This window comes from Podarcis vaucheri, assembly GCF_965113315.1.
Source record: "Podarcis vaucheri genome assembly, chromosome: 3".
NCBI lineage: Eukaryota > Metazoa > Chordata > Lepidosauria > Squamata > Lacertidae > Podarcis > Podarcis vaucheri.
Genome location: NC_138761.1, coordinates 31,314,745 through 31,337,494, shown reverse-complemented (window position 1 = coordinate 31,337,494; position 22,750 = coordinate 31,314,745). Strand labels below are relative to the sequence as shown.

The window sequence follows — 22,750 nt, the reverse complement described above, 5'->3', positions numbered from 1 at the left end:
GTATCGTATGTGTGTTGAAAAGGAACATAAGAAAAATGGGATGCTTTGCAACAGAGAAATGACTGAAAGACACAGAGTGCGAGCAGATCTGGGAACTGCTAAAGAAATGACATCTGGAGCTGCAGATGTCCCTCTTTGAAGATCTGAGGTGTGGCAATGAATTTGATGGTTTTAGGAGTGCTATGCTAGCTGTCTCCTCCTATGCTCAGCTTGTGTATTTGTAAATAAAGCAAATATGTTGTAAAAAGTGTTGTAAGTTCTCAATGACCTTTCCTCCCAAAGGAAGCCAAAATCAGAGAAGCTTCACCCACTGTCACCCCTGAAATCATTCACCTCTCTGGGAAGTGACTACATATATCAATGTATCATCCAACACTGGTTTGAAATTTGCATCATGATAATTGTTTCATAATACTTAAGCTGGCAATATACTGCGAATCACAATGTGTGTAAAAGCTAGGTGATATCTGGTTTTCAACATCGCAGTAACTCACCAGCTAAACCTCACAATATCACCAGCTTAACATTGCAATCTACCCAATGTCTGAAATAAGGATGGAACTATACAGAGGTGAACAGGACAATGTCCTGGCAACTGCTACTACTTAGAGGTCTAAAACAGATAAATGACAATACGTATTATCAATCATCACACACACAGTTTCATCAGCAGGCAAACTGAAATGCATCCCAATAGGACTTTTGGTTTTGGATGCATTTTGGCTTACCTGCTACTGAAAGTGACCATTTATCATTTACCTATTTATCTACTTGCACTTTGATGTGTTTTTGAACTGCTAGGTTGGCAGGAGCAGGGACCGAGCAATGGGAGCTCACCCCATCGCAGGGATTCGAACCGCCAACCTTCTGATTGGCAAGTTCTAGGCTCTGTGGTTTAACCCACAGCGCCACCCGCACCCCATTCAGTATATAGGAGCACTTAATTTTATGCATCTGAAGTATACTTTTTTGTAAGTGTTTTTATGTATTTACATTTTTTAAAAAGTAGTTGATTTTCTGTTATGCAAAGTGGAGAGGTAACTCTTTAGGCTTTCAACTTGCTTTTTGTTGTAGGGTTGTAAATTTATATTAAGGACTATTTAGCTTCAGGAAGAAAAATTGTGTTCCAGACATCAGATATATACACTCAAGTTGCACCTACTTAAAGAAATAAGAAGAGTCCAGCGGAATGAGACCAAAAGTATATCTAATCTAGCATCTTTTTCCACCATAGTGGCCAACCAGATGTTCATAGGAGGACCACAAGTTGGACATGACTACAACAGCCCTCTCTCCACCTGTGATTCCCAGCAGATGCAGACTGCCTCTGACCCTAAAAGCAATATATACCAATCATGTCTAATAGCCAGTGATAGCTTTATTCTCAATGAATTTGCCTAATCTCCTTTTAAAGCCATCTAAGTTGACGGCCCTGACCCAGTTTGGAGAATTGAATTTTACTGCTTAACTATGCACTCTCTGAAATACTTTTATCTTGTCTGCCCTGAACTGCATACCATTCAGCGACATTGAATGACCTCATGTTCTAGACAGGGGTGGATCACTCTACTCACTTTCAGCAGGCAAATCGAGGCAACACTACAGATAGAGACCCTCTAAACTGAGCAGAGGAAGGGAGAGACACTGCTTAGGTGTGGAGAACATCAGACACAGGGTCCGAATGTGGCGCACCAGCCCTATCTGACCCAGAAGACTCTGCCCAGACCATCCACCTCAGATGACGCACCCTCATTGGCTCTGCACTTGCACCTGCCTCTAACTGGATGGAATGCGTCCTTGAACTATGCTAATACCTCTTGCTTGCCTTGAAGGAGAGTGGCTTGTGTCTAGCCACACCCACTTTTGCAACACCAACCAGGGCTATGTGACCCCTGGAAGGTTGTCCATGGGAAATTATCATAGACTTGAAGAGCTTGAAGGGGCCCTAGTCCAACCCCCTGCAAGGCAGGAATATTCAGCTGTCCCATATGGGGATCAAACCTGCAACCTTGCTGTTATCAGCACCACACTTTAACCAACTGAGCTAGAATGTGGCCACCAAACTGAAAAAGGTTCCCCACCCTTAACTGAGGGGAAAGAGTCTAATGTGGAGTTTTTGCTGAAGGACTTAATAATATTTCACCCCCCATGGAAGCATCTTGCAGGAGTATCAACAGCCATTATTCCATCAAGTCTGAAGCTTTGGTCAGATATTGTCTGAGGTATAACCTTAGTGGGGACATGGCTATGGGAGCTACACTTCTAAATCTAGCACCACATCACTGCCTATAAGTGGTCCTTTCCTTAGCTTAAAGATTTGTGTTCTCCTTCCAGAAATCCAAAGGCCTCAAGTAGATAATTACTGCTCTACAAAAAGAAAAACAAGCAAAGGCGGAATCATGTTAACAGCCATTTGACAATAGTGTGTTTTTCAGCTGACTCACACATTCTCTCTCTCTCTCTCTCTCTCTCTCTCTCTCTCTCTCTCTCTCACACACACACACACACACACACACACACACACAGCCTCTCTTTCTGTGCGCTTCAATTGGTTTGAAATATAGCCTAGCATTTATCTTGGCTGCATTAACAAGATCTGTTTTACCAATACATTTATATTTATGATGACTAAGGGCAGATTATAGCTGTTAAAGTTGGTCCTCCTGACATGAAAACACTACTTTGTCATTAATACATTTTCTAGTATAAACTGTGATGTCAGGTCAATGGAAAGGGTGAAAACTTTCCTAAAGTATGCACATGTCTTTTTTCCCTTCTTCTCCGAGCAATTGAGCCCTAATGGAATAACAAAAGGTCATAATAACAAACCATTACAGCTTTGGTCTTGGCAACGAGGCCTACAGAAGAATCTCCAAGAAACAGCCATCATTTCTCCAATGTTATGGCATGAGGGTGACAGGAACGGTACACAGATGTGGGCGCAGCACGGCGGTAGCTATGTGAAAGCTGAGCGATCAATTAGTCAGTTGTTTACCAAAAGCTTTCCTAACTGACGCTAACCAGAGCTCCAGGAAAGAAAGAAGATCCCGGCAGCTGTCACAGGGAGCCCACAGAGCATGCGCTCAAAGGCTAGCGAGGCTGCTATAGCCAGCCCACTCTTCTGAACACAGACCAACAAGCAAGAAGCTAAAATGGTGGCCCCTTTTTGATCTGTTTCTCTTGCCTCATGTGCCATCATTTCTTGGGTGTCACATCTATAGTTAAGGAACAAAAGGAGGGGGCCACCAGGTAGAAATACAATCGATGAGACTTAACAGGGTTTCCATTTTGCAATGGGGGCACTTCAGAATATGGAACATATTCTGTCTTACAAAGATCTAAATCAGGCATGGGCAAACTCGGCCCTCCAGATGTTTTGGGGCTACAACTCTTTTTGTAGAGCAGTAATTATCTACTTGAAGCCTTTGGATTTCTGGAAGGAGAACACAAATCTTTAAGCTAAGGACCAGTGGTCAGGGATGATGGGAGTTGCAGTCCCAAAACATCTGGAGGACCAAGTCTGCCTATGCCTGATCTAAATACCTTGGGCATATAAATTAATATATGGTGTCCATGCAAAACTTGGAGGAATGCTACCATCACTGGGCTGCAGTGATTCCTTCTTAACCACTGCATTCAGTGGGACATACCTAAATAAGTGCTTTGGAATTGCAGCCAAACAGTGCAGTCCTATGTATATCTACTCAGAAGTAAGCACCATTTGACCTTCAAGGGACTTACTCCCAAGTTAAGTGTGTAGGATTGCAACCTCACAGTGTAACCCTAACTGTATATGCTCATAAGTAACTTGCGTTGAATTTGATGGGGTTTACTCCCAGGTTAAAGAAGATTGGAATTGTTGCCTCAGTCTACTTATGCAAGGACTAATAACTGAGGCTAATGCAATGCCATGCATAGACGTCCCACCTGCAAAGTCCAAACCCCAGGGTAGAAGTAAGAATGAGCATATTTACTTCATTCTTTTTTTGTTCTAGGGCAGGGGTGCCCAAACTTTTTTCAAAGAGGGCCAGATTTGATGAAGTGAACATGCGTGAGGGCCAAACAAAGTTGTTTTTTAGGACTGAACTTGTTGAGCTTTTTGGGCCAGATTAGGCCCCCAAAATGGACTCTAGGGGTTCACTCTATCTGGTATTTCACTACACTTGCCTTCCACTTTAACTTAGATCACTAAAATTAATATTGGAATTGGCACACGAGCATTTTGCCATTTCTATTCACACCTTCCCCACCCCCAAACTCCTTACAGATTGATCTGAGAGTCCATCTAATAGTTTAAGCACTGTGTGACATTTTATTTAGATCTGGCCTTAATTTTTAAAAATGTCTCTCTGTGCTGGGAGGAGCAGCACTGGGCTGCTGATAAAGTTAGCAGTACATCTTTTTAAGTATCAGCTGAATCTACTGTTCAGGTTTTCAGGAAGGACTCTCAAAGTTTGGTCTTTTCACAGGCGACACTAACAGTGTAATCCTACACATGTCTACCCAGAAGTACCTCCCAGTTCAACAAAACTTACTCCCGAGTAAATGCAATCACAAGCACACTTACTAGGGAGCAAGCCCCAATGAATTCATCTTCTGAATAAACATGTTTATGATTGCACTGCAAGAATGCCTTTTACAAAGTGTCTTCAAATGTATATACAACACAAGGATCACATGTTTTTTAACTGCAGTCTCTCTAATTGTGACTATTCATTCAAATCAAATGAACTTGCAGGTGGGTGCCATCTGTTCCCATGAACAAACACAGTCTTATCAAACACATCATTGATCCATCAGTCTACCATTTATCACAGATTAACTCAGATTGCCCTCCAAGGACCATGGCCTTCCCTGCAGTAAGAATTATGAGCTGTGGCATGTCTAAAACATTAGGCCTGGACACATTTAACATAGTTCATTATGATGCCATGTGCAGATATAATCAATTAACAGATATATATTTATTTATTTATCTATTTTAAATGCTGCCTTTCCAAAAGAGTGACCAAAAAACAAGAGAGAGACACTAAGGATAACACCATGGGTATAACAAAGTGATCTTGCCTACAAAGAAATATCTGTTAGTCTTCACAGTATACCACAGGACTCCTGTTTCCACCCCCATAAAGTTTCGGCATCTTTCGAGAGTTCAGTTCAAAATGTTGGTAATAAACAATTATCTGGTAACATTATACGAATCTGAGTTACAAATTACAATGCAGGTCTTTTTCTCTAAGAAGCCAAGTAAAATTATAACCGGCAGGAAGTATGGGCACAAATTAGCCAAAACTAAACACTTGGCACATGAATGAACAAGACACATACCGCATTCTTCGCCCCATAGGACGCACCGCCCCATAGGACGCACCTAATTTTTTTTGGGGGGGGGAATAAAGAAAAAAAAAATTCCCTCCCCAGGCACGGGGCAGGCGCGGGGGAAGCCCGAGCTTCCCCCGACCCCAGCCCCCAGAACAGCCTGCTATCTGCAAGCCTAGGGAGCCGCGCCAGTCTCCCCAGGCTTGCGGAGAGGTGCGCGAAGCCTGGGGGCGCTCTTCAGCGCGCACCAGGCTTCGGAATGCAGGCAGCTCTGCGCTACCCTCCGGAGCCCCGCGTGGCTTCGCGCCAGGATCCAGAGGGTGGCGCAGAGCTGCAGGAAGCCCTGGAGTGCAGGCAGCTCCGCGCCACCCTCCTGAGCCCCGCGCAGCTTCGCGCCGGGATCGGGAGGGTGGCACAGAGCTGCAAGAAGCCCTGGAGCCCAAACAGCTCCGCGCCACCCTCCGGAGCCCCGCGCGGCTTCGCGCCAGGATCGGGAAGGTGGCGCAGAGCTGCAGGAAGCCCGGGAAAGTCTGCATTTGCCCCATAGGACGCACACACATTTCCCCTGCATTTTTGGAGGGGAAAAGATGCGTCCTATAGGGCGAAAAATATGGTAGGTGCTTAAATTTCTTTCACTGATATCAGTAGGAATTTTTAAATGCTGAAATTTGGCTGGTTTGTGCCCTATGATAACAACATTGCAACTGCTGAACAGATAAGCACTTTAAGGCAACGAGTCCTCTGACCCCTTCCTAACATTCGATTATCTTATAGACAGGGTCTCCAACTTTAATGGTTCCAAGTTTAGATACTGTGAAAAAGCTCCCAAACAAGGGGGCAGATTTGTAGAGATGCTTGTCCGCGGGATCACACATGCGGTAGCTGCAAAGAAAAAAATAGGACCTTTATTAGTGAAATTATGGCAAAGGACTGTTAGCATGTGAAGAAACGGGTTACATTGTGAGGGGACATTGTGAGAAAAACACTGTTACCTTTAAATTTACCCACACAATGTGACTGTTTCTTCACACAGCTGCCCCACATTCTAAAACTTTCGAGGGGGCTCATAGGGTCCAGTTTTACATTTATTTATTTTTATCCTGCACTTCTTCTAAGGAGGGTCCATAGCTCAGTTGCCAGGGCACCTGCTTTTCACGCAGCAGGTTTAATCCTGGCAACAACACTCAAGAAAAAGCATTTCGCATGGCGACGTTCCAAGTCTGTAGCTGCAACAGTGGTACTTTAAATGACGTGCAGAGTCTTCCATCTTTTGAGAATAGCGTCTCATTCGCTTTCCTAAGGTGTCTTACAAAAGTGAATTGTGAAGGGAGCTGAAAGAGTTAAAATGGCTTTTAAAACCTCTTGGGTACTTTGAAATTTATTTCCCTGGCTGCTGTGGGCTTGTCAAGTAACTGATGGGGGGCATGGAGGGGTAGGAATCACTTTTGCTGTTTGGACATTGTGGAGATAGAGTGGTAGGAGAATTATTTTCTTTTCACCATTTACTTGGCTGAGATTTAGTGTCCTGTCATGCTAAACTCTCCCCACGCAGACAAGGAAGGCACTTTGCATTTGCCAGATGAGCTCTTGGGATGATTGCGGAAGACCTTCTCTCGCCCAAATTTATGGTGCCCCCCTTGAAAGTTTACACTTAGTTGTATTTATAATGGCTTAAAGGCTTAGCAAAATCCTGGACGCTGGCTGTGCTGAATAAGACCTTCAAGCTTTATTACAGCAAATTTAGACGGATAATGTTATATGATAGACCAGATTATGGGACAGAAACCTGTGAGATCCTCTGTGTTATCATTAGAGCAGTCAGCCAAGCAAGACTTATTGGCTGATTAATAGTTTTAGAGGAAGATGATTAATTAAACAATACAATTAAATACATTTGTATATTACCAAAATATCAATAGTGGTGCCTTTTTTGAGATATTGAGGGAAGCATGAGATAACTTTCAATTAACGTTCATTGCAAGACGGTAACTGTTGTTTTTAATGCACTCTTTTACATTTCCTATTATGGTAATCTGCCGGAACCAAAACTGACTTTTAAAAAATCCAAGTTTCCCCTTAATTTTCAGACCTGGCCTGAAATGGTTAATCAAATAATGCTTAGGACTGCAATCCTAACTCCACTTATGTGGGAGTAAGTCTTGCTGAATTCAATTAAAACTTACTTCTTGTTTGAGTTGCACTGTTAATTAATTAATCAACAAGCTCACATGAAATTACTGGGGAGCAGTATAGAAATGCTTGGCAGGGGGTTGGACTCGATGGCCCTTGTGGTCTCTTCCAACTCTATGATTCTATGAGTGAGTGAATGAATTAATAATTGTTGCAGCATAATTTAATTAGTGTTGCACAACTGTACTAGAATTAACTAAGAAAATGCCCTTCATATTCTGCTCTTCTAAGGGTACTATACATAATAATAATAATAATAATAATAATAATAATAATAATAATAATAATAATTTATTTATATCCCACCCTCACCAGCCGAAGCTGGGCTCAGAGCAGCTAACAACAGTAAAATAATACAGCATTCTAAAATCAATTCATTATAAAATCAGTTCACATCAAATTTATGGCAACCATTGGGCTAGAGTTCTGGGTAGAATTACCAAAGGAGGGGGTCAGGCTGTGCCTTGGCCAAAGGCCTGGTGGAACAGCTCTGTCTTGAAGGCCCTACGGAAAGTCCTACAGGGCCCTAATCTCTTGTGACAGAGCGTTCCACCAGATTGGAGCCACAGCCGAAAAAGCTCTGGCTCTGGTTGAGGCCAACCTAACCTCTCTGTGGCCTGGGACCTCCAAGATGTTTTTGTTTGAAGACCGTAAGGTCCTCTGTGGGACATACCAGGAGAGGCAGTCACAGAACTAAGCAGCATTACTGATGCTAAATAAATGCTTACAACAATATTAGGAGAAGTAATAGCAACAGTACTCCGTGGTGTTTCAGTGGGCAACACTCAGGCTACTTTACATGTTAGGTTATGTAAGTGAAAGGCTACCTCTCCCTGTTTGTTGCATCTAGCATGGCTTGCCACATGGAGCCTCAGGTTTGCATCAAGTTTCCCATCAGCTTCAGATGAATGTAGAGTTCACCAGTGCTGTCTTAGACATTCTGTATCAGGGGTGGAGAACCTTTCCAGATGCTGTTGGATCCCAACTCCCATCAGCACCAGCACACATGGCCTATGGTCAGGGATGAGGGGAGTTGGGAGTCCAGTAACATCTGGAGGACCACAGGTTTACCACCCCTGTTCCGTGCAGAGACTTGGCAAATTACACTACTAGACATTTGAGATAAGCATGGAGAGGTTTCAAGCAAAAACAGTCTCCACACGGCTTAGCCCTGACCCATAGCAGATCCAAATTTGAACCCCTGTTTGTTTGCATATTTCATAAAAATTATACACTGTTCAATTGGGGGGGGGGGGAGGACCCAAAGCAGTTTGCAAAAGATAAAACAGTAAAATCAAGAAAAATTACAACCCTACTTTAAATTAAACAAAAGTTAAAATACTAAAACAGATTAAAGTTGCCTCAACTTTCTAAGCTTCTGTGTAGGCTTGTCTAAAGAGGAATGCTTTTAGCTGGCGCCGAAAAGAGTACAGTGAAGACACCTTATTGATCTCAATAGGCAAGGATTGTTGCATTGCTTTTTATCCCCCAAATGGGATCTTCAGCATATCATGCAAAAGGGGAGTTGTACGCAAATTGCTTGCATTAGATGCAGCTATACCTGTTTTCTGAGCATCAGTTTGAAGCTGACGGAGGTTCAGTCATGAAATTACTTTCAAATGGTAGTCTAGATCACTGGCTGCCTCTTAATACCCTGATCCAAAACCGAAAAGTTAAAAAAGATATTTGACTCAGGGAGCAATCCTTTGTATGTTTAACTTAGAGGTTAGTCTGAGTTCTCTCTAGTCAAGTGAACTCATTTACCTTTAGTGCTGAACATCATGTATGAAGGCCTAGAAATATATGCAGTAATGCAGGAAGGTAAAGTCGATGGACATAAATGCATACTACCCAAATACAGGCCATATTTTTAAATTTTAAAAAGTGGCATACACATCAGTCCTACACAAGGTACTTGGGTGTAAGTCTCAAGGAACACAGTACGTAGGATTAGCTTCAGAAGCAGTGCCACTCATCTACTCAGCAATGGTGTTTCCAGATAGGGGCCTAACTTCCAAATGGGTTATTGAGATATCACAAGCAGGTCATTGGCAACAGTGTTTTCCCTTCCCAAATCAATCCCGCCCACCCCCCATAAAGGTAAACCTGGGTTAAATTGGCGAAGAGACAGACCAGCATTTTGCTGCCAGCAATAAATGAGGAGCACCCCAACACTATGCCAGACGTGTAACTGTTCGTGATTGCTGTCATACTTTACCTTTTTAGTGTTTCCAGTGGCTCCTTTCTGTCTATGATGCCGTTTTCTGGGTCAACAGTTGTAAGAAGACACCTGCAATGGCAAACGACATTTTGTAGGAAACAGGATCAAACAGCGGATTATTCCCTTTGCCAACCCCAAGCTTACCTGCCACATGCCATCACCTCTCTCAGTTCCACATCACCAATTATAACTTTGCCCCAGGTGTCCTAAGGGAAAATCAAGCAACAATTTGTGTTTACTTTCATACTAAACTTCTCATACTCAAGTTCAACAGATTTCACCCCCTATTTGCTGATGTGCAGCTGCTTAAAACTAAAATGGAAACGATGTGTTTTTTTCTAATGAAAGGGTAAGATGCTGCTAAACCACAAGACTGAAAGAAGGATTATATTAGTACTTTTATTTTGCATCATCTGGAATTATTTAGCCTAGCAGATGGGCTAGTTACTTAAATGGACTGTTCTTCTGAGCCAGAAAGGCTAGTTATTACATTCTTCAAAACCAAATTCCCATGACTGGTTTTTAAGTGGAAGAGGCATCAAAAAGGCCCTTTCCAACTCAGTTTTCATGCGATAAAGTGGTTTTGTGGAAGCAACCCGATATGGTAAAACTTGAAAGTCGCCACATGCTGACAAAAACTTGCAATAGCACAGGGACAGGGAACCTGTGGCTTTCCAGGTGGGTTGGGCTCCAACTCCCATCAGTTCCAGCCAGCATGGCCAATGGCCAGGGATGATGGGTGGTGTAGTTCAGCAACATCTGGAGACTTGCATGCTTTTTACATGACCCCTATGTGAGGACAATCGTGGGTAGTATTCAGCTAAGTTTAAATCAAAGTAGACCTGCTGATATTGCCGAATACGGCCATGTGAGGTCCATTAATAACAATGGATTTTAATCCCAACTATGTGGTCTAAACCACAGAGCCTAGGGCTTGCCGATCAGAAGGTCGGCGGTTCGAATCCCCGCAACGGGGTGAGCTCCCGTTGCTCGGTCCCTGCTCCTGCCAACCTAGCAGTTTGAAAGCACGTCAAAGTACAGGTAGATAAATAGGTACCACTCTGGTGGGAAGGTAAACGGCGTTTCCGTGCACTGCTCTGGTTCGCCAGAAGCAGCTTAGTCATGCTGGCCACATGACCCGGAAGCTGTACGCTGGCTCCCTCGGCCAGTAAAATGAGATGAGCACCGCAACCCCAGAGTCAGTCACGACTGGACCTAATGGTCAGGGATCCCTTTACCTTTACCTATATCTTAGTTGACTACTACCCTGTGTCACCACTTCTTCATTGTCCTGACATTATATCTAGTAAGTAAAGGGGAAAAGAAAGAGGGACACATAGTGTACAAGGTTAGCAGCTGGGTAGATGCCTCAGGAGGGAAAATGAGGGGAGGGAGCTGGCATGTAGATGCAGAGAGCATGAGAGAAGATTCTGCAACACATAACAAAGAAAGAAAAGGGTTATGGAAGACAGATGAAAGAGAAGAACTGAATCGTGGGGAGGGGAAAGAATGAAGGGGAAGCTGGAGCCATTCTTCCCCTCAGTCTCCAATGGCTCCCCAAATAGCTAGTCACCTTCACAAATGTGTGCGCACATGCACAATCTCATCCTCACTATGGCCTGATTATGTAAAAGTTCCCATTCTTGTGGGAGGAAAGCCAGCTGTGGGATTTTGACAATCAGTGCAGCTGCTTCTGAGGGAAGGCTGAATGTCATTTTGGGTTGAACGAGGGCTTCACTGAATGTTTAGGCACAGGGCGGACACTCTGCCAGTTGCAGAGTTGGTGTGGATTGACTAGGAGGAGGAGGATCTGAAGAAGTGAGGTAAAGGAGTAGGAGTTCACATTGGTTAGAATGAGCTGTTTAAGGATCTGAAGGAGAGAGGCACCATTCTTTTACTCCCAGTTAAGAGCTCGAAATTTAGGTCAGGCATGCTGCCAAAGCTGCTTCTCCCACACTTCACCACAAGATGGCAATATTACCACTATAAACTAACTAACCATGCTGCAGCCTCCAAAAGAGCTGTATCATAATTCAGTAGAATCATAGAAGGAAACCTGAGGGTCATCTAGGCCCCTCTTGCAGGCTCAGCCTCAAAGCAGGACCTCCTTATCTCTGCACTGGTTCACCTTTGTGGCAAGACACCTGAGGGTGTAGAATCCACACCCCTGCCCTCCTATCTGGTGCTTCCCAGCACTTTTCTTGCTGTCCTCATTTAAGTGGGTTCCTCATTTTAAACTCTTGCTTCCATCTCACCTTTGCACCCCTGTTGATCTCTTATACTGCCTTAATGTGAAACTGCTATTAGCTTCCACTTTGGGCCCATTGTGACTCTAGCCCAAACTTTCCAGGACTTGCATTTCTACCTTCCGTGTGCTCAGCTGCTGGTGCCCCAAAATGCTGAAGGGATATTAATCTGTCCCTAGACAAAGCCATTGTCTTTCGAACCAACCAATCAACCAGGTTAGTGATCAAATAAGCAAGGTTTCTGTCTTGTACACACACCCTCATTGTTACAATGCGTTCCAGAGACTATCATCGTTATAATAGCAGTATTGTGCAACCATTCACAATGCGGGGGAGATTTGACACTGTGCCTTTTGCCTAGATTTGGCATGTTCTACCATATTACACTGGAAAATCCTGATTCATCCTGACCTGCAACATTTCAGAAATAAGGCGGTGGCAGCAGAGAGAAAAATACCTTTGGGAATTTCAAGGCCAAGTGAGATAACCTTGGCTGAGAAGGTTGCAATATGGAACCAAATGCAAAGCATTTTCTCATAAAGAAAATGAGAACATAAAATCTCAACAGCAGGTTGTGTGTGTACGGAAATGGGAGGTGTTATTTTTAGAGGCAAACCCATAACAAACCGATATGCATTCCAGCTCTTAGCTCTGCTAGGGATGCTCAGAAAGTTTATATGGAGGGAATACTAGTTTCCCTTAGGGTAGCTGCCATGCAGCACCACACAACACTAGAGGTACATCTGAGCAGGGTACTGACTGCTGAATTGTCTGCTAATATTTCTGCTAGCTATGCAAAGATAACCAGTAACCAGTGAATAAAGTGAAATGTGCATGCAAGCCCCTAAGAAGGAGATCCTTTTCCAAAAGGAAATGTCACGCAGAAGAAACATTGAAGCTCATCACTTTTAGGGCTTGGAAATATACCTGCACAATACCTATTACTTTAAATTAAAAAACCACACCAGTTCTACTGCTGCATATATATTTTTTCAGGATCATGGTAAGGAAGGAATGGGTTAAAATTCTATCCCTCTGCCCTGTGTCCTCTATCTGGATTGCTTATTTTGAAATGAAAATGAAACCAGAGATAATGTCACTCCAAGTGAAACATTTAGGTTAGGTGCTCATTAATACAAATTGGTTCAATGAAAAGCCTATCTTACTGTTTGCATTTAAATTAGTGCATCTTGTAAATAGTCTGGAAATGGAAATGATTGCTTTCTCCTCAGTTACACATGTTGTAAATGCTGCCAACATAAAATCCTTGTAACTGTCTATATTCTAAGATGCATACTGTATACTACAGTTGCTACACTATAGCTCAGGTGCTTTTCCAAATGCTTGCATAAAATGTTTCTTTTTAAACATGCACACATTTTGGATGAATTGTTTTAGAAACCAAAGGGAGACAAACAACATTTTCTCTACCTCCTCATAAGCTCCACAGCCTGAAACAGTAATGTTTGGTCTAAAATGTCGCATGTTGATTTTCTTCTCCATTCTGGAATTTAAATCTTCCATTGAAGCGTCTGAGATGATTAAGAGGGGGGCACAGTCACTATAGGGAACCTGTGTTGCAAAGATACATAAATATTACCAATGTCAGTACAATAGCAGGTTAATAAGCCTGTGTGGAGAGCCAGTGTGGTGTAGTGGTTAAGAGCGGTAGTCATGTAATCTGGGCAACCGGGTTCGCGTCTCCGCTCCTCCACATGCAGCTGCTGGGTGACCTTGGGCCGGTCACACTTCTCTGAAGTCTCTCAGCCCCACTCACCTCACAGAGTGTTTGTTTTGGGGGAGGAAGGGAAAGGAGATTGTTAGCCGCTTGAGTGAAAGGCGGGATATCAAATCCAAACTCTTCATCCCTCTCAAGCATTCATCATGAGCACATTCCACAGATTCCTCAGCAGCAGTAGCAAAAAGCTGCCTTGCCATTTACTATTAGCTCTGGAAAATCCCAGCAGTTTACACCTCTTAATCTCTTCCCTCTTTTGGTACTTAGAATGCAAGGAAGTCGTTACAAAATTTGTGACATCCCATGCAATGAATAGCCCATGAAGTCTTATCTATTGATAAAACAGTCTCTCAGACTTTAACTTGTTTATTTATTGCATTTACATCCCACCTTTCCTCCAAGGAACTCAAGGTAGAATACACAGTTCCCCTCATCCTCCATTTTATCCTCACAACAGCCCTGTGAGATTTGGCTGAGAGTGAATGACTCCATGACTAGGGCTTTTCCCCCAGCCTGAACTCAGTTCCAGCAGTTCTCAGATGGGTGCCATTGCCATTATAAGAGAACAAGGGAGGTGTTCATGGTGAGTTTAGGCACCTCCCCTCCCCCCTACAAAAATAGCACTGTCCATGACGGAGCAGATATTCAAACCTAGGTCCTAGTCTAGCCATTACACCACACTGGCTCATCCTCTTTCAGAAAGGCCAAGGGCTCCAAGTAAATTATTATGTATTATTATTATTATTATTATTATTATTATTATTATTATTATTATTATTATTTTATACACTGCCCATCTGGCTGGGTTTTCCCAGTCACTCTGGGCAGCTCCCAACAGAATATTAAAAGTACAATAAATCAAACAGATGTCTTCTAAGAGTCAGATGTCTTCCTTGACATCTGACGGGAGGGCGTTCCACAGGGCGGGCGCCACTGCTGTAAAGGTCCTCTGCCTGGTTCCCTGTAACCTCACTTCTCGCTGGAAGGGAACCACCAGAAGGCACTCAGAGCTGGACCTCAGTGTCCGGGCTGAATGATGACTAGTCCCAGGCTAGTCTTGACTTACATTTTTAAAATCAGCTATCAATTCAGATGTAAAAATATGGCAAGGATTTATTTATTTTTAAGCAGGATGGCAAATGATTAATGCTCACAATAAAACAATATTTATTTATCTAACCTCATCATTAGGTTGAAAAGGTTTGTGAATCTTTTCACATTTTCTTGGTGCCATGTCGGTCTCATAATGTACCAGCCGATATGGTTCTGACTTCAAGAAAGTGGTGAACCAATGAGCCACTTCATCACCACAGTCCCGTCCTTGAATATCAAGCCCAAACACCCTGTTGGAAATTACAAAATGGAGACAGGTGCTACACAAGGTAATACCATTGTAAGGACGTTGGTTTTATCCTCAGTTGAAAAGAAGACATTCTTGTAAGGGCGTACAACTCAAATCTTCCTCAGGTCCACTTTACTAATTCAATAGAACCATGTTGTTGTGTTTTTATTCCAGTTTTATTTTTAACCCCTTTGCTGTTCACTTTATTTTTCTCGTTGCACACCTTTGTGCATTTTCTCTTCACACCACTTCGGGTGTGTCTGAATATTTAAATTTGTTACAGAAAAACAAATCCCTCTCTCTATTGGCCCTCCCTCCTGTGCTCTACTCTTTTAACATACACTTCTTTTCTCTCAACATCACAAGGCCTCATCACTATTAGCTCCCTCTTTTTATCTGCACCCCCATCTCTACTCTTTCCTGCTGAGAAAGCTCCTGGTAGTAGCACTAAAGACTTTTATTCTCCAGGATGAAGCACACATTACTAGCTAGCTGAATGGGAAAGTTGGTGCCAGCTGCATCATGTGCTTTCAAAGAGGACGAGCAATGCAGAACTAGGAAACAAGCCTTGTCCTATTCAAACTTCTACTTTTGATGAACTTGGGTGAGCCTTAAGATACAGTGGTACCTCAGGTTAAGAACGTAATTCGTTCTGGAGGTCCGTTCTTAACCTGAAACTGTTCTTAACCTGAGGTACCACTTTAGCTAATGGGGCCTCCCGCTGCTGCTGCTGCGCCGCCAGAGCACGATTTCTGTTCTCATCCTGAAGCAAAGTTCTTAACCCGAGGTACTATTTCTGGGTTAGCAGAGTCTATAACCTGAAGCATGTGTCCCCAAGGTACCACTGTATTCCCACCTTGAAGTGGGAAAGCACAGAAGGGGGAAATGGAATTCAGGTAGGGAACACAAATGAATCAAGCAGGGGCACATTAGCCTGTGGGCCTTATTACTTCTTTATTTATTTGAATCATAGACTCATAGTGTTGGAAGGGACCCCCAAGGGTAATCTATTCCAACCTCCTGCAAACTGGAGTATCCATAAACCATTATCTAGAAAAATCTCAAAACAGTGGAACTCAAGGTGATCAGGTCTGCATAATTAAAACAATATGTTTGATATAACCATCTGAGTATCATGAATCAAGTTTTAAGAGAAAGGTCCTAGCACAGATTATTTTGTCTTTGATACTGGACTCTTGTTCAGTACCATCATGAACAGTTAGGGACATGTGACACCTAACAACAAAGGCCAAGAAGGCAAAGAGAAAACAATATGTGGAAGTAACGTTTTCAGCCTGATTAAAAAAGAGAGAGACTAAAACCTATTAATTCATCACCTGCAAGTCTTCACTGGGTGATTCTTAGGAGCAGTGATAGGGATGGTCAGTTCCTTCATTTCTGGAGCATTCAGGATTAAGAGACCATTTTCACAATTTACAGAGACCAGAACCAGGCGAGGCTCCTGCCGAGCTGTGACCATATGACCATCTTCCTTAATCACCAGCCAAAATCTATGATTAAACATAGAGAGAATTGTTAATCCTTTAAATGTTATACCTAAATTGCTGACAGGCCATGAGAAAAAATTTGTTACCTGCCACCCCAATCTCCAAGCTGTGTAAGATTCCAGGACTACAAGGAGGGCTTATCTGCATTCTTTGATTCCATTTAGATCACGAGGCACAACAGAGACTGTGGTGTCTTTATGATATATGGTTTAATTATACAGGTTTATAAGGGGAGTTTACCATGGAGGGATCTCCAGCATTACATTCCAAGATGTTCTGGCTTCCCCCATAGCCACAGCACTGGATCCAAAACAGACATCAGCATCCTGCTTTTTGACTCTCGCTCCAGCCCACTGCCACTCCATTGCTTAGCTCCTTACTGCCATTCTAAACTGCCACCTACCTAAAACACTGTCCTTGTATTTATGAACTGAACTCTCAGCTGAGGGAGGGAGGAAACCCACCCATTTGCAAATGAGATTTACCCTTTCATCCTTTGAAATGCTAACAATTCATTACTCCAAAGTAACACCTCACACAGGAGGCATGTCCTGGCTTAATTGGCTTTTGACACTTAGCTTAATTGAGGGATTAGCTAAGTCTAGCACACAGTTTAATTACACACTGGGTCTGGCTTAAATGCACATGTGTCTAGCTTTGATGCCCCATATGCTAGCACCTATAAACCTATAGCAATATTTTAACACACTATCAAAGCAAGCATCCTTATTGATAAATGAAGTGGTTTGTTGCAGAACACAACTGGATGCCTTCATCTGACCCAGCTGCAACAAAACATGTCTCTCCCCTATCGGTCTCTACACCCACTGGCAGTGTAATTCTCCTTCAACCCCAAAGGCACACTCCATTGGCAGATGGATGCCAACAACAACAAGGCCTTTTAAACTGGGGGTGGTGCTGCTGTCGCTGTTACAATGTTATGCAAGGGATGCAGGTGGCACTGTGGTCTAAACCAGTGTTTCCCAACCTTTTTTGGGCAAAGGCACACTTGTTTGATGAAAAAAATCTCGAGGCACACCACCATTACAGCCCCGTGACGTCAGCGCGCAGCGTCACTTGAGCTCCTTCTCCTGCTCGTTCAGGGCCGCAGTGGCGTAGCGTGGATTGTCAGCACCCGGGGCAATGCAAGTAATTTGCGCCCCCTAACCTGTGGATTTGCGCCCCCTAACACTAACCCCCAGATGTTGCGCCGGCCCCCCCTGCACCCCCCACGCTAGGCCACTGATCCATAGCTAAAAGCAGAAGTCGACAAATGTGTCCTGTTTTTTGCTCTTCAAAATATGGCAACCCGAAGACCCCCAGGGACCGTCCAACCAGCCTAGGAAGTGTGCTCTGGTTGCGGGGGAGGAGACACGAGGCATTGCCATCCACACCTGGAATTGAGGAGGAGCTGGAAAGGTCCTTTGGTTTCACACCCAGGACCCATTTTTTCTCTCTTCTTTTGAGAAAGGGGTGGGAAACGGGATTTGGAGGGCGCATGTGTGCACGTAGCTGAGCTCCAGTTGCTCTGGGCATTTCTGGACGGCGCCGGTAGCGTCTCTCCTAACCCCTCCCCACCCCGGTCTCCAGCCCCCCCCCCAAAGGCTTCCCCCTACCTGGCCAAAGTTCCACCCGAAGCTGGAGATGCGGTTCGTGCTGCCCACGAAGAGGACGCCGAACTCGGAGAGCACGTATTCCTTGCGCTCAGCGCAGCGGCGCAGCTAGCCGCTCAGGGGCCCGGGGCGGCGCGCGCGTCCTGCAGCCAGGGGCGAGTGCCATGGGGGCGAGCCATGGCAGGGCGCGCTGCGTGGAGCCTCGCTGCAGCCTCCCCCTCAGCTGTAGGGAGGCTGAGGCGGTGGGCAGACGCATGGCTCAGGCACGCTGCAGGCGCCGAGGTGTGGCGCCCAGTGCCCCCCGCCTCGCCTAGCTACCAGTGGCATAGGAAGGGGTCTGCGGTGGGTGCGGGGCTGAAAGGACAGACAAGGCTCCAGCAACCACCCCCACCGCCAAGTCCGCCGGTCCTGCAATCCCTTGCACGCTGACTTGGAAGTACAGTGGTACCTCGGGTTACATACGCTTCAGGTTACAGACTCCGCTAACCCAGAAATAGTACCTCGGGAGGGGCAGAGAGCTGCGAGTGCGCCCCCCGCAGATGTTGCGCCCGGTGCGGACGGCCCCCCCTGCACCCCCCACGCTACGCCACTGCAGGGCCGCGTCGCCGCCGTGAGGGAAGGGCGCCGGGGCGCTGCTGCTGCTGCTGCTGCTGCCGCCGCCGCTCCCGGCAGGCATGGGCCCAGCTGAGGCGGCGGCGGCTGTTGTGGTGGTGGCGGCGATAGCGGGCGGAGGAGGGGGCGGCGGCGGGGCCGAGGTGGCCGGCGGCGGCGGGGGAGGCGGCGGCGGGTGGAGCAGGAGGGCGGCCGAGGCCAGTGAGGGAGTAGGGTTGCCCGGGGCTTGAGGAGCCGTCGCCGGGAGTTGCTGCTGCTGTTGTTGCTGCTGCTGGCCAGACATGCCGGCCTCCTCCTCGTCCGCTGTCTCGCACTCCTCCCTTTTGCACGCGCTGCCCCGCCGCCGCCCCATTGGCCGGGTCCTGTCAGCTGATCCTGTGTTATTTCCTGTGTGTGTGTGTGAGGAGAGAATGGAGAGAGAAACCTCGGCACCACCACCGCGGAGCCGCCCCCGGCTCGACACGGATCCTCGCCGCCGCCCCGCCTCTCGCCGCCCGACTCGCCCGCCTCCCTCCCACGGCACACCAGGCAATCTCTCGCGGCACACTAGTGTGCCGCGGAACACCGGTTGGGAAACACTGGTCTAAACCACTGAGCCTCTTGGGCTTGCCGATTGGTGAGCTCTCGTTGCTGTCCCAGTTTCTGCCAACCTAGCAGTTCGAAAGCATACCAGGGCAAGTAGATAAATAGGTACCGATGTGGTAAGAAGGCAAATGGTGTTTCCATGCACTCGGGAACTCCTCACGGTCCTCAGTGCACCAGGAGAAGTTTAGTCATGCTGGCCACATGACCCGGAAAGCTGTCTGTGGACAAATGGCAGCCCCCTTGGCCTCAAGTGAGATGAGCGCTGCACCCCCATAGTCACCTTTGACTGGACTCAGTCGTCCAGGGGGTCCTTTACCTTACCTTACTATGTTATGCATTTTTGTGTTTTTATATTGCAAACAGCTGGTGATCCTCGGATGAAGGGCGGTATAGAAATTTAATGAATAAGACTACAAACGTCAGTGGCGTAGCGTGGGTTGTCAGCACCCGGGGCAAGGCAAGTAATTTGCGCCCCCTAACCCGTGGATTTGCGCCCCCTAACCCGTGGATTTGCGCCCCCTAACCCTAACCCCCAGATGTTGCGCCCGGTGCGGCCGGCCCCCCCCCTGCACCCCCCACGCTACGCCACTGACAAACGTCATAGAATTCCAGATTGTAATTCCCCGCGGACACCGCCTGACTGAAGCTCTGGGACACGTGTAGCAACAGCAGCAGCACTCAGGGCAGAACGGCCTCCGCCTGCAGGCGCAAGGGTCCTAAGAAGCTTCGTTGCGCGCGGGTAGCAGCTGCAATAGGGCCGCCCCCTTCCCCAAAAAACGACGCGCAGGCACCCCGAAACCAACACGGTTCTCACACCGATAAGGGAGGGAGGCGCTAAACTGGCCTCATTTGTCTGCGCGCCAAGTTTGTCCCGCGCGTGAAGAATTGCAGCGGCCTGCACAGGCGCGCGGGAGAAGGAAGCGGACGCCGCGGTCCGCGAGAGCTTTATGGTGCCATTAGAAGCCCGTTAGTCTTCAAGTCGCCCCAGGACGGACTAACCTCACACGCGGCCCTTCCTCCGCCCCCGGCCCCACATTCCTTCCCCTCAGCTCTCGAAAGGAAGCGGAGCCTCGTCCCTCCATTTTCCTCCCTCCCGCTCTTGCGCCCTCCATCCACCCCCTCTCCTTGCCTGTCGCGCAGGTCTCCGCTGCGGACGCCCAGCTTGGTCAGCTCGGCGCTCTCGAGGGGCAGCCCCTGGCAGGACTTGACCGGGTAGATGGCGAGGCTGGACACGGCGCCCACCCGCACCAGCTCTCGGCGCGCGCGGCGCCGGCCCCAGCGCCAGGCCGCGGCGGCTCCCAGGCCCACCGCGGCGACCGAGGCGCAGAACAAGGCCAGGCGGGAGGACGGCAGCGCCGGCATCGAGAACCGGCCTAGCGATGCGGCCATGGTTGCCGAGGGGTGAACCGTGTCGCAGGCGGGGGAACTTTAACCCGAGGCGGGCCTAGGCCGGGCCATGCCTCCCTCGGCCCGCTTCCTTGGCCAGCTTCTCGCTTGGCAGGCGCCGTCGCTGCAGGCGCCCCCGCCTTTATCCAGACGCTATGGCAGCTGCTGGTATTGCGTTCTTGGGCAGACCTACTCCAAAGCAAGCCCCATGGAGTTCAGTGAGACTTACTCCTGGGTAAGTGCCTACGCGATTGCAACCCAAGCGTGTGCATGTCTGCTTACTCTCACCGTTGGGTTTCTTGGCAGCCCAGAAAGCTGTATTTTGGGGAGGGAGAAAACACACACACCCCTCCCCAAAGAAAACAGCTGAAAGAATAGAAAAACTCCACTTGCAGGGCTCAACATGGAAAAGTTATTAGGCAGAGACCTAAAAAAACAAATCAATGAGTTTTTACTCTTTGTGTTGGAACACTTAGCCACTTTCCTTTCAGGTCAGCCAGAATTCCAAATTATACGTCATGGTACCCACAGTGATGGATGGGACTTCGTAGATGCCCTAATTCTGTCACCTTCCCAAATCCACACATTCTTTCACTACAAATGACAGGAGAGGGAGACTAAAGACAGTCCATCTCTCTCCCAGTTCCCCTTAAGCACTGAAGGCAGCTCCCATATAGGTGCAAAAGTGCATCTTCCACTTGAAACATCCATTTCTTCCAGTTGGGTATTAACTGATTAATATGCCATATTTTCCAGTTTGGGGATCATTACTGTGTCTGTATATATGAAATGTAAACTGATTGTTCCTTTCCAAAACTAACTTCAAGTTAAATCTGGGCATGTTGCCTGGTTTGGGGGGGGTCATACTGGCAAGCTTTGTAACAACATAGTGTATTTACATCAAATGAGAGTCCTATGGGGAACTGAAATTTTCAAAGCTGCCTACAGAATTTAGGTAGTCATGTACACTCACATGTAAGGAAACAATCACATCTGAAGTAGTCCTTTTTAGAGCAATACCTCTATACATGTATACATTATAGCCCCTTGCTCCAAGATATTGAGGTAGAGGAATAATTTATTGACTGGAAAACACATGAAGGTGCTTCAAAGAACAAAATATTACAATGCTAATTCAAGAACCATTTTGCGTTGGCTTTTGACATTTGAAGTGTTTTATTTTTCAGACCCACCTTATTTTCGTGATTGCAAGAAATTTTAACCCTTTTAATCTTGTGCTTCAATGTTGTAACCCACCCAGGGACCTTAAGGTGAATCTTAATAAATAACAATTTATTATTATATTATATTATATTATATTATTATTTTATTATTTATACCCCATCTGGTGCTGGATTTTACCAGCCATTCTGGGTGGCTCACAGAATATATCAGAACATACTAAAACATCAAACATTAAAAACTTCCTGATACAGGGCTTATTGTGCAGAAGACTATCAGGATTTGTTTTTAGAACAAGTATATTCAGCTTAAGCAGGAATCAACTATTTATGAGCTGTCCAATGACATATATTGGGATACTGCACAGCTAGATCAGAACAATTCCCTTGTGAACTGCAGTTAAGACAAGTATATTTAAAAAACAAACAAATTTAATTACATTGGGCTTGAGTGGTGTTTCACTCTACATTAAACTTCTGCTTTGGAAAAAGTAACCATTTATACTAAGAACTCAACTCCTTTAATATTTCCCTCTCTCAGTGACAATCTGCTGGGAATTATACTGTTAAGAGTCTGTTGTTTTTGTAGGAAAAAACTACCATGACAAAGTTCAGAGATAAAAGTTAAGCTTATTGAAGTCTTATCTGGTAAAATATAAAAGAAAGATTACTTGGGTGTTTGGAACCTACTGGCATAGCCCAGGCCTTTAAATGTGTTTTATAGTTAATTATTCCCAACAACATAGAATTGTAGAGTTGGAAGGGACTATGAGGGTCATTTGAACCTTCTATGAGGGTCATTTGAACCT

General features: G+C 45.8%; 1 protein-coding gene across 1 annotated transcript; it reads right to left on the bottom strand.

Moving 5' to 3' along the window:
• Nucleotides 1–5,937: 5,937 nt before the first annotated feature.
• Nucleotides 5,938–20,903, bottom strand: LOC309529543 (mitochondrial amidoxime reducing component 2-like). The gene is made up of 7 exons (XM_082217865.1): nt 20,504–20,903; nt 16,394–16,567; nt 14,895–15,057; nt 13,408–13,548; nt 9,875–9,936; nt 9,728–9,799; nt 5,938–6,201 (listed from the first exon to the last, which is right to left on the bottom strand). Exons 1-7 carry the CDS (start codon nt 20,761–20,763, stop codon nt 6,072–6,074), a joined length of 1,002 nt encoding a protein of 333 aa, XP_082073991.1. The 5' UTR covers nt 20,764–20,903; the 3' UTR covers nt 5,938–6,071.
• Nucleotides 20,904–22,750: the final 1,847 nt, after the last annotated feature.

Coding starts and splice junctions, on each gene's coding strand:
- LOC309529543 (XM_082217865.1), bottom strand. CDS start 20,763: ATGGCCGCATCGCTAGGCCGGTTCTCGATGCCGGCGCTGCCGTCCTCC. Junction 13,549..14,894: donor CTTTTCAACCTAATGATGAG/GTTAGATAAATA, acceptor TTTGCAACACAG/GTTCCCTATAGTGACTGTGC. Junction 6,202..9,727: donor CCACTGGAAACACTAAAAAG/GTAAAGTATGAC, acceptor TTTTCTTTGCAG/CTACCGCATGTGTGATCCCG.